Source organism: Mytilus californianus, unplaced genomic scaffold (assembly GCF_021869535.1).
Source record: "Mytilus californianus isolate M0D057914Y unplaced genomic scaffold, xbMytCali1.0.p SCAF_2, whole genome shotgun sequence".
Lineage (NCBI taxonomy): Eukaryota > Metazoa > Mollusca > Bivalvia > Mytilida > Mytilidae > Mytilus > Mytilus californianus.
Window position 1 is genome coordinate 33,516,692 of NW_026262668.1, and position 12,929 is coordinate 33,529,620.

At 33.6% G+C, this 12,929-nt stretch overlaps 1 protein-coding gene across 1 annotated transcript in view; it reads left to right on the plus strand.

The window, feature by feature from the left end:
• The first annotated feature begins 509 nt into the window (after positions 1–509).
• The window catches only part of LOC127729739 (uncharacterized), a 76,574-nt gene continuing 64,154 nt past the window's right edge, over positions 510–12,929 (plus strand). Inside the window, exons 1-6 of the mRNA XM_052237611.1 lie at positions 510–657; positions 2,375–2,496; positions 4,489–4,689; positions 6,847–7,026; positions 8,976–9,248; positions 9,588–9,800. Coding sequence (XP_052093571.1) covers positions 9,062–9,248; positions 9,588–9,800 — 400 coding nt within the window. The 5' untranslated portion in view covers positions 510–657; positions 2,375–2,496; positions 4,489–4,689; positions 6,847–7,026; positions 8,976–9,061. The remainder of the gene's footprint in view (positions 658–2,374; positions 2,497–4,488; positions 4,690–6,846; positions 7,027–8,975; positions 9,249–9,587; positions 9,801–12,929) is intronic.

Consider the following 12,929-nt stretch of genomic DNA (forward strand, 5'->3'; position numbering starts at 1 on the left):
AAAGTTAGTAGGCATGGAGAATGAATTACCCCGAAATATTTTTAAAAGTTGCAGAAAGGCATAAGTTTTTTTAACAATTTTCCCCTCGAGAAATTATAAGCTCCTATGTACATATAGTTCAACACTCATTAACTTTTCAATGAAATTAAATGATATCAATTTCATGATGTTGTTTCTGACACACATCTTTCCGCGATCAAGATTTGATAATTCTGACGTCTACACATACATGACATACAACAATGTTGAAAAGGAAACATAAATGAGAGAAAAAAAAACAGACAAAAAATTGTAACGTCTATGAAGAAATATAGAATAGTGCACAGATTTGAGGCTTGACATAAATTTGAGGCTTGACATGCATTTGAGGCTTATATATATATGATGACAAATGTTTTTTTCACCTTTCAAACCCTGTGAAAACTAAAAGCTTAAACTAAAAAATGGCTTTCAAAAGTATAACTGGTTTGATGATAAGTATTCGTTTAAATGGAAATGTCTCACTTATTTATTTGTAGCTGAACCTGTAGTTAATCAACCACCAACAATAACATGTCCATCTGTAGTTGGTCCGTTCTATCCGGATAAAGGAAAGGATACTGTTGTTGTAACCTGGGATGAACCTACTGCAACTGACCCTGAAGGACAGCTGGGAAGGTTTGTTTGCAAATGTTATGATATGTCGTAATTGAATTCAATGTATAACGTACAACATTTCAGCATAAGTGTTTGAAGACATGATCCTATGGGACGCAAAACGGTAAATAGGCTTCTTTCTTTATTTCTGTTGGATAAAAAATACAACTAAACTGTATGGGTTTTACGCATTGTTGATGGCCGTACGGTGACATATAGATGCTAACTTCAAAGTCATTTGTCTCTGAAGTAGAGTTGTCTCGTTGGCAATCATACCACATCTTCTTATTTTTATATTGAGTATACATATTGTAATCCTATCCTGGGAGAATTAAATTCAAACGTGTATACTATGAGATTTGAGGTTAACGTCAATAATAGCAACTCTACAACACACTGTGAGAAGACATCTAGAGATATAGTCTTAAAAAAAAAAAAAATTAAAACAAGTGTTTTAAAGCGGTTCCCAACACTTTGACTAAAATAGATTTGGCTCGTTTAATTTTCATAAAATGTTGACAAAATAGTTACTTTGACCTGTTGAAAAAAAATAAAAAAAATGAAGATATTTGAATCACACACAATTTACAGGAATAATTTCATTGGATACACACATGTAGCAGTTTGTCGACAAACATTATTTTGATCATTGACAATCTTGATTTTTCTTTACTAATAGTATGGGATTAAAACATTTAGCTGATTTTTAAAGAGTTAACTCCCTTCGTTGTTCTGTTCCCGTTAATAAATGATATCGTATAAATGTGTCAGACAAAATCATTATATATATACGTGCATGTTTCTGTTAATGAAAGATATATTCATTGATTGAATCGTATGAGAATAAAAACAACTAAATAACTAGAAGATCTAAAGAGTGTGTCCATCACCTAGGTCAATGTGCATCTTCAACAATGGACACTCTCCAACATTGTGGACTAGAATAGATTTCATGACGAAAATTTTGTTTTTGTTGATTTTGTATTGCTGTTAATTTTGTGGCAGTTTCTCTCTATCTCCTTTAGTTTTTGCCCAAAATACAATAAAAGGTAAACATTATCGTCATTTTAGGACAATCACTCCTATGAAGAGTCTTCTAACACTATCGACAAAATCTGAGTTATTTGTTGATCTAATCTTTCTGATAATTTTTGCGTATCTAAGTTTCTATAAGTTTCTATCAATCTATTATCATTATAAAAATATTAGCTAAAAACGCAAAAAATTAGTGAAAATCGTCATTTTTGGGTAATAACTGCAGTAAGGAGTCGTCGGACGATTTCAGTAATATGACGTACTTGTTTTCTTGTAGATATTGTCTTGTTGATCATTTTTGCTGTTTAAAGTTTCTGTCTACTAGTATCTTTTTTGGTTTTAGATAATAGTGATGAAAACAATGTTAAAATTCGTCATTTAAGAGTAAGAACCCTATGATAAGTCGTCTGACAGGTTTTATGTAAAACACAATAGGTAGATTCCAACGACGATGACGACGGACAAAGACGGACGACGAACGCCATTTTTTAGACCTGAGTATACTTTTACGCCAAAAGCATTCAGGATGAATATCATGAATATAACAACCAAAAAAATTAAGTATCTTAGCTTTAGAATCATACATCAGACAAGAAGAAGAAGAAGAAGAAGAAAAAAAAAAGAAAAAAAAAACTCGAAAAGGAATCTCAATTAATAAAAGTGCCAGTTTTCTAATTATGTATTCTAATCTTAAATTATCAAGTATCGATCGTGATGGTTCAGCACCAAGTTCAGAATTTGGAGATGGTAGTCATACGGTTGTTTATACAGTTAGCGACGATGTGGGAAACAGAGATACCTGTACTATTCGATTTCAGGTCAAAGGTGAGTTTTACATTCGAGTGTCAAGGTCAGCTGGATCGAAGGTTTTACTCTCTATCCAATGTGAAGATCAGAATCTTGAAATATGTTGTCTTTGTCGATTAATTAAAAATATTAACGGTATCAATTTTTCTGCACCAGATGTACAATTCGACAATACATATCTCTTCAGTGATGCCATTGGCCAAAAATATTTGAAAATCCAAAACTTATTATAAATGTAGAGCATATTAACCAAAAATGAAAAAAAAAGCCATAGCCGGGCAAGGAATCAGAGCTTTGAAAGAGGGAGATATATTCCTCAATTTAAAATAATTTCAAACATGGCAGATTTATAGAACATATTATGAATATTTTTAAATTTAATCAGCATTTTTTATTATTTCATTTTTACTTTTGTCGGCCCGCCAGAATGTTGAAAAATAATTTAAGTACTTGAGAGTTTTCTACTGGGCTACTACATTGTACTAGTACCTATATAAATTCGTTTTAATAAGCAGACGATATGGTTTTATCATCAAATTCTGAAAAGGGGTTACAAACAGTTTTAAATGCTCTTAGTGACCTTTGTCAATTTTGGAAACTATCTTATCTTATCTTAATGATTGATTGATTGATTGGTGTTTAACGCCACTTTCAACACTATTGTGCTATTTTGTGGCGGTCTGTATATTGGTGGAGAGCCGGAGTGCCCGGAGAGAACCACCGACCTTCAGTAGGAAAACTGACAATCCTAGTCAATTAAGATTGCAGTCGATTGCACCTGCCCCGTGCGGGATTTGAACTCACAACCTCAGTGTTGACTGGCTAGTGATACAGTAGTTCGACTTCTTAGACCACTCAGCCACCGAGGCCCCTAACTTATCTTAAAGAGTAAACATAAACAATTCATAAGTCATTATATCTAACTAATAATATTTTTTTAAATGTAATAATGAATTCCTGGAAACAGTTAAATCATACTGCTATCTTGGCATGACACTGCAGTACACAGGTAATCTAAACCTATGTAGCTCATTGCTTGTGGAAAGCCCTTTCTAAAATAATAATAATAAAAAAAAACAAAAAAAAAAACAGTTGGACTTAATAACCAATGCAAGATATTAGAAAAATAAATTGACTCCTTGTTGTGTCTTTTGCTCTATACAGTAGTGAAGTATAGGGAATAGGAAAACAACACAGGGATTGCAATTTGAATTTATAAAGGAAATTCTAGGAGTACATTGCAAAGCATCAAATGCTGCATGTTTAACCGACCTGAACTGATTGCCCCTATATACCAGCAGAATAGAATCTTCAGCACCACAGTACTGGCTCCCTATACTAGATTCAAATAATTCACTCATTCTAAAAATATACAAAGCAACTGAAAAAAGTAGTCCTATAGTATAGGACTTCGTAGGTCCATGTTGTTTGCTTTCAACGTTTTTGTCGGATATTTTTTTTACTATCAATGATGCACAATTCAGCATTGAAAGTAAACAAAAATATCCGATAGGGGGCGTTGAAGGCGTTATAGGATTACTGAAAAAAAACCTCATGGATAATAAATATGAAAAATATTATTTCAAAACTTGAATTTCATTTTATTAATCTAAAATCATTTTGATATTAAGATTTATTCAAAACACATTCAAGAGAGAATCAAAGATACAGCCTTTCAAAGGCAAGAGACTGACATCAGTCGAAATAAAAAAAATAAACACTTTAATATACTATATAAACCAAATATAAGACCCTCGAAAGCGTAACATAGAGATGACACTGTAACTGATTGCCACGAATATAGTGTGGAGCAGGGTATATTCATTTGACACTAATATATCGACATCATTTGTGTCTTTGGAAGGAAAGAAACCAGCAATCAATCAATCACTTTACTTGAAGTTTTGAAGCTTAGATAATCTTTCCTTCTTCGTTTATTGGGAATTAATTACACAAAGCTACGGTGAAATTTATTTTCTTATACAACTTTATCTGATTTACTGCTTTCAGTTATATATTGTTATTTCGGCGGTAGTTTGTATGGGGAGGACGGTAGATCAACATGTGCTACGCCTGCTTTGTATGGATCTAACTGTGAATTTACCTGTAATACAGGGTACACGCTTTCAGCATCTAGTCCAACAACAAAAACGTGTCAAAAAAGTGGATCAATTGGAGAATGGCAACCTTCGGATAATTTTGTGTGTGAAAGTAAGTATGCTTGATATTAAAGTAAGGAGATATGGTTTGATTGCCAATGAGACAACTATCCACGAAAGTTCAAATGAAGGCGATGTTAGCAATAATAGGCAACCGTACGGCCTTCAACAATGAGGAAAAAAAACCCATACCTTAAAGTCGGCTATAAAAGGCCCCGACATGAAAAATATGAAACAATTCAATTGAGAAAACAACCGGCCTATTCTATAACAAAACAATTTACGAAAAACAAATATATCAGAGGCGAACTTACGACAACTACAGGCTCCTGACTTTGGACTTATTTTTAAGCTTGAGAATTTGCAAAATCAATGAAAGGGGAAGATATAATAGTATTTTTTCGTTGTGTACTGTAAGAAACATGCCAAGACGGAATTTTTATTTTATTGGTATGAAATTTGATACAAAGGAATCTAAAGAAGAATGAAAAGAAACTAGTATACCCTTTCATATCACGTTCTGCTTTAAAGATTGTGCCCTGTTACTGTATAACATTAGGTATTGTGACTACTAGTATGTTAAATATAGATTCTACCACTGCATCGAGTGTGATACGATATTTATCCACTCGAGACAGTTAAATTTTCAAATTTAAAACGCGAGGCTTGCCGAGCGTTTTAAATATTTAAAATTTAACTGTCGAGAGTGGATAAATATCGTATTACACGAGATTTGGGGTAGAATCTGTTTCTCTAATGATTTTCAAACAATACGCAGGCAAACTTATTCCTTCTTTGCGACTGATCTGCAAAAAGATGTGTTCTTTCTATGTGACGTCATCAGGCATGGTCGCCTTTTTTCATGCCGTCACAATAGGAAATTCAGAGGAAAACAAGAAATTTCGACGTCATAATCGGATTTTAACCAATGAAGAACTGAGATCAAACGAACCACACGTTGATTAAATTTTTTTATACAATGGGTGCAGAAAGGGATAAATTGACGAAGAATTAGAGAAATATAGATTCTACCACTGCATCGAGTGTGATACGATATTTATCCACTCGAGACAGTTAAATTTTCAAATTTAAAACGCGAGGCTTGCCGAGCGTTTTAAATATTTAAAATTTAACTGTCGAGAGTGGATATATATCGTATTACACGAGATTTGGTGGTAGAATCTGTTTCTCTAATGATTTTCAAACAATACGCAGGCAAACTTATTCCTTCTTTGCGACTGATCTGCAAAAAGATGTGTTCTTTCTATGTGACGTCATCAGGCATGGTCGCCTTTTTTCATGCCGTCACAATAGGAAATTCAGAGGAAAACAAGAAATTTCGACGTCATAATCGGATTTTAACCAATGAAGAACTGAGATCAAACGAACCACACGTTGATTAAATTTTTTTATACAATGGGTGCAGAAAGGGATAAATTGACGAAGAATTAGAGAATAGCATATATTGCACCGAACTTGAAAACAAAGTACTACTATAATGTTAATCGCGTATACTGCACCGGACTTGAAAAGGGTACCAAAGATTCAGTTAGGCCTATCTGCTTCATATCTAAGACTTGATTTACATCTAGAAATTGACAACGACGGTAGTTTGAGAATTAAACGTCTTGTTATCTTTCGATTTTTATGTTGTAAGATTCTATTACCACCTTTATTTCAGGTAATACAATATTCCAGGGCTTCCGTTTTCTATCAAATCAGGATAACCTTGAAAAACGATCGTTGCTTATAAGAATGAAATTGAACCAAGGGTTCTGAATGAAAAAGTTGAAGTAATCTCTTCGAAAGTTTGAATGCACTGTTTAGAATAAAGATTAATCGTTTATTTTCCGTAAATATGTATTTTATTCACCAGTTAGAAATTTCATAATAAATTGTGAACTCTGGGTAAAAGTGGTTCACCAAAATTGTGTTTATCTTGTCTGCCAATACTTACAATAAAATTTTAGAAAGGCGTAAAAATCATAACTAGCAGTACTCGACTTTAGTCGAGTAGCACTTTTATAGTAGGGATTATGGATAAAAAAAAAACTCTATTAAATCAAGAATGAGTCAAAATAAGCGTTCGGAATAGTTTTGACCACCCGACTTTAAGAGAACACGTATATTAATTATTCGAATAATTTGTTGAATGTCCCCTTGTTATTTTCTGCCTCTTTTTGTGACATTTTTATACCTTTATTTTCAGAGAAGAAGTGTAGCGATCCACCTTCGTATTGTAATGGACAGTTGATATGTTCTGATGGCAATAATTTAGATTCTGTATGTTACCCGTCCTGCATTGAAGGTTATTCCACAGATTTGACGAGGAATATAAGATGTAATGGTGATGAGTGGATAGGAGTAAACACTCTACAATCATGTTTAGGTATATAAAATATATGTCGCTGTCCCTCATGTAATACATATATAAATGAATGTTTTAAGTACCTATGCCACGCCTTATTCTTAAATAAGCGTAGTCAGGTTCGTTAGAAACAGAACGTTTGGAAATCATAGTCGCATTAATACCAATAAGATAAAACGAAATACCATTTGCCTGAATTAGGGTTGAAAACAGTTTTAGTATTTTATATATAACTTACAACCAGAAAATCTGTAACGAACACTCAAATATCATTTAATATTTAACGGAAATACCTGATAACTGGTGGTTTCCTTAAAAATGATATTCCACAAGCAGCTGTTCCCACTAATAGGATACTAAAAACCTGTATTTCTGTCTTTTTGTCGTTTTTCGTTTTTATGCCCCACCTAGGGGCATTATGTTTTTCGGTCTGTGCGTCCGTTCGTTCGTCCATCCGTCCATTCGTTCGTCCGTTCGTTCGTCCGTCCGTCCGTCCGTTCGTTCGTTCCTCCGTCCGTCTGTCCCGCTTCAGGTTAAAGGTTTTGGTTAAAGATTTTGATCAAGGTAGTTTTTGATGAAGTTGTAGTCCAATCAACTTGAAACTTAGTACACATGTACCCTATGATATGATATTTCTAATTTTCTTGTAATGCCAAATAAGAGTTTTGACCCCAATTTCACGGTCCACAGAACACAGAAAATGATAGCGCGAGTGGGGAATCCGTGTACTTTGGACACATTCTTGTTTACCTTGGCTTTGTCAGTTTATTTTCGACTTTGGATATTCCTTTGATATCATCGCCTCCTCTCTTTTAAAGCAAGGGCATATGAGCAGACTTATGTTTTAAATAGAGAACATGATTTCCGCAACATGCTACAAGCCAGGTGAAATCATGAAAGTATGACTGCTTAAATGTTTTACCTGAAATTTTAAGAAATATAACTGATAAATGTTACAAATGTTTTTATTTATATTTTGTAAATTAAGGTAACAGTAATTTACCGATATTCTAATCTCAATAATCTTTTAAGAACATACAAATCAAGGCAGCAAACAAACATTTAAGAAATTGAGCGAACCCTAAAAAGAGCGAAACGAATGAGTCGACAGGGTATGCATCTCCTGCAAAGCATGCATCATCCGCGGGCATGCAAATCCAAACTTAGTCATAATAAAAAATTGGGAATAGGTCATAATCAGTGAAATTACAGATTAGACGACTTTACTAATATCTACAGGTAATAGACGAGAAAAACGTGTCGCTAATGAGATTACACACATGGTATCAGTCCACCATTTCATGATGTTGACCGTAAAACTTATGTAGAGTCGATTTCAGTCGTTCTTTCTCATAACTTTGTAATGCAGTGTTTGTGTAAGGAACACCTCTGTTGATGAAGTCCGTATTGTGTAAACATGTACGAACGAAACGTATTAATTGAGATATGTATACGAATTACGATGGAGCAGAGGGTATGCTGTTGCAGAGAAATGGAAAATTGCCAATTGGATAGATGAAATCATTACGTTTGTCATAGAATCTAGTTTTCCATCTGTATCAATAAGGAGGAAAAGAATAAGATAGTAAGCAGGATTTCTAGTTTCCTAGTATCCGAAATATGCTGTTATTTGTACAAGTCTTGTGAATGTACCAACAATATAATTGGCGTAACAGCTACCTTACTAATTATACACTATCTTAGAAAACTTTGGGTTCATATGCTATATTCTAATCTACAGTTAGAAATGCATAAAATATCCTATGTGATATAAATCGAGTACTTCTTGTTTTTTTATTTGAATATTGATCGTGCGATTACTGCCAGTTTAAATACATGAAATTTAAGCTTGTTGAATCATTTATGTACGGAAGCCCTCGAGTGCCATGCAAAAATACAATTACAACTTTTGGGCACGTGTTACTTATGTAATAACATACAATGCATGTGTAGAATTTTATTTTCGGCAGATGTGCAGCCTCCCGAGTTTACATTGTGTCCAGAGACAGTTCATGCATTTGCTGATGTAAACGGTTTTGCAACTGTTGATTGGCCAATGCCAGAAGTATCAGACAATTCAGAAAATGCAGACAATTGCGGAGGTAGTAATGGAATAACTGTATCTCAAGTACTTGGACAAGCTCCAAAATCAAACTTTGAAATAGGTTACCATGACATAACTTACACTGCAACAGATAATAACAATAATGGTGGATTGTGTGAATTTACAGTCATAGTTGAAGGTACGATGGATATATTTCCCCTCGTTAAGTCGTAAAAAACGAACAATTTAGGCTTTCAGAATGTTCGCGCAGAGGTGTTTTTATTTATTTTTTACCTTATCATATGTCAAAATTTCACAATTGTAATATATATTTGAATTTTATTGATGTTGTACCTGCAGGTAAACAGGTTAGATTTTGTTTTTTTCTTACCAATTATCGCCAGTTTTATAAAGAGAGAGAGAGAGAGAGAGAGAGATAACTTAGGTATCATTTAGAAAAAAAACATTATACCATATAATAAAAGAATAACATTAACGGTAATAATTTTCTACATGCATAACATAATTATTATTACAGAGCTTTCTTGTGATCCGCTTGTTGTTACAGACCAGTTTTTACTAGTTCAGTGCCCAAATGGTTATTCCCTTGGATCAACATGTTCATTTTCGTGTTTTTTAAGCTACGAGCTAAAAGGCGGCATGAATGTTATATGTCAAAAAGATCCAAATAATGAAAACAAAGCAATTTGGGATTGGAAAGATGGCAAGGAATCTTACTGTGAAAAATTGAGTAAGTGTTTTTATGTGTTTTATGACCTCTACAGTATTTATCAATACAAATACATAATGTAGTAAGAGGGTAGACATAATCACTTTTCAATTAAATTTATCGCACGTTAACTTAAAAAAGTAAAAGTACATACTTGACCTAATTATTACCTATCTGATCTAATAGATCTGTAGTCCGAGATTACTCTGACGTCCAACGGCTGTTTTGCCAGACAAGCTGGGGCCGTGGGACGTCAGAGCTCGTCCCATATCAAAAAGTGGATATTTGCCCGTCCAAAATAGATGCGCTGCTTCGTCGCTTCTGGTGCCAACGGACGGCCTTGGAATTATATAAATCGGGTATCAATTTGTTCATTTTTCATTTATCTCTTCATTTATGTAAGTTTCACCTACCTGCCACCCTTTATTTTCTCATATTTAGACAGTTTTCACAGTGACCCATCGATTCAGACATTTTTACTTTTATTTTCAAATGTTACGAGAGATTTTGCGACCTCGAGACTCAAATATGCAAATATTTATACTTTTTTCACCTCCTTTATAGGAGATCGATATTTAACATTTAGTAGCCAACCACGATTTTTCACCTCCTTTACAGGAGATCGGTATTTAGCATTTAGTGCCAACCACGATAACATTCGGAAGCTCTCTTATATTTACATTGCTTGCATCGTAAATGAGCGAGGTGTTAGATTATATATTCATATTGACCTAGGGTCATATGCATACATCATTTCCCATAGTCCATTGTGCCTTACTTTTTTCTCGTGATCACATGACAATCTTTCAAAATGAAAGTCAAAATGCCAGAAACGTTGGGTCACTGTGAAAACTATCTAAATATGAGAAAATAAAGGGTGGCAGGTAGGTGAAACTTACATAAATGAAGAGATAAATGAAAAATGAACAAATTGATACCTGATTTATATAATTCCAAGGCCGTCCGTTGGCACCAGAAGCGACGAAGCAGCGCATCTATTTTGGACGGGCAAATATCCACTTTTTGATATGGGACGAGCTCTGACGTCCCACGGCCCCAGCTTGTCTGGCAAAACAGCCGTTGGACGTCAGAGTAATCTCGGACTAATAGATCTGGTGTGATCGATTTAATGTATTATGTTGGGTGTGTTTGACTTTGTGTTAATTTGTTACAAGAAAACTGCAATATATAATTTTACAAGTAAAGTGGACATTTACCTCGCCTGTTTTCTCTGGACAGGAGTGAGAATGTTATACAGTGACCCTAAGTATGCTCTCCTGGGCTACTAAGGTAATTGTAACAGGATATTGGAAATAAATTGTATTTGAATTTAAAAAAAAATACAAAATACAAAATAAATTATTATTCCTGGTCAAAGATTTTCCCTATACCCAGGGAAAACAAACTTACATGTAATGTTTGTAATAGGAGTGGTGGACTTCAGTTTTTCAGAAAGGTAAATCCAGAAAAGCGTTTCGGACGCACGAAACTAATCAAGTGTTATTTTCATTTTCAAGAACCGGTTTTTATTTTGCTGTTGGTTGACTGCTAGTCTATGAGGTTCTCATGAGCTAAGAAGTCAGTGTTTTGGTACTGAAATGATTTGTAACATGTTTACTTGTTTTATGATTCCCTATTGATGAATTAAGATATTACTAATTAGTTAAGGTTCCAACTCCTTCAGAATAAGTTGACTTTAAATTCAATTGCAAATTCTGTTATTGTCCCTCTTTGTTGTATAGTTCGTAATGTATTCAAGTACTTATACATACTTTGCTTTCAAATTTTGGGTTTGAGTGTTGATGATGTAGGTCAATCCAGAAAAAAGATGCGAATGTACTACAGTTTAAAAAAAAGTTAACTTCATTTTTTTTCAGAGCCTAATTTAACTTGGTTTTTAATTTTGACATTTACTTATAATGGAATATAAAAATTTAGACACTTAATAGTTAACAAATATTGTATGTTTCTCTATTCGCCGTTTTAAAATCTTAAATGTTCAGATTTAAATAGTCATATATATATATATAGTTATCTATAAATTTACATTTAGGTTTCCTGTGGTTTATATGATTTTAAGACATGTATTTTAGTCTCAAGATAACAATGATATTTTTGCTCTCTTTTTTTTTAAGATGTTGCCTGCTTAATGTCCTGTGGCAATTATTTCATGTATAACATGAAATATAATATTCAAGCTGAGAAACTATTAACAATTAACAAAGTATGTAGATTTTACAAGGGGTGGGGCGGCTCGGATAAAGGTGGGGACATTTTGACCGTCGATGGAAACATACGGTATGTTGGATAGGGACAAAAGTTTCGGCTTGTAACATGACACCTATGGAACACTCAAGGAGTTTTTGCATGGGTTCTTAAACCTGTAGATATCGTTGTACTTTACCTACACAAGACATTTATCGTCCCTATTCTGATCGAACGTAATAACAAAATTATACATCCTACGCATCCAAATGGACGCCTTACTTTGGCAATGGTTTTAATGCCGGTCAGAGGACCAAGGTGATCAAGGTTGCCCCAATAAAACAGATATCTGTACTAAGATGTTGACATATAAAATCAACTATTATGTTACTCCGCGTCATAATTGTGAACTACGATGAATAATGTCATATTTTGAATAATGGTCCAATGTTTGGATTGTCTTTCGTTTTGAAAAAAAAAATCGGTCAAAATATCTTATGAAGATCTAATTATATATCCACACATTGAAGAAGGGAATTGAATTAGTCGAAAGCTCGATCAATAATGCTTAGAAAAATGCCTGGTTTTTTGATAGCTTGAAAAATTGTGGATAGTAAATGATTTGAAGTATTAGTTTATACATCAATGTTTGAATCTATCACTTTTAAAAATTTAATGACAGAATTCAGGCAAATCTTTCATTTTAAGTCTAAGATGTATAAAAGTCATCTTTTGTTTTATAAGTGTTCTTTGAAAAGTAGAATGATTTAACTCTACAATGACATATCGCCTTGGCATGAAAAGGCTTGCAAAAAATTGAAACTGTGAAAAAGGGTTGAATTTGTATTTTGATGAAATTTTAAGCGCGATCTTTTATGTTGGGAGCTAGTGCAAATATTAAGGACGATTTAGAAAACAGAACCCAGTTTTTTTCCGTTCACATAA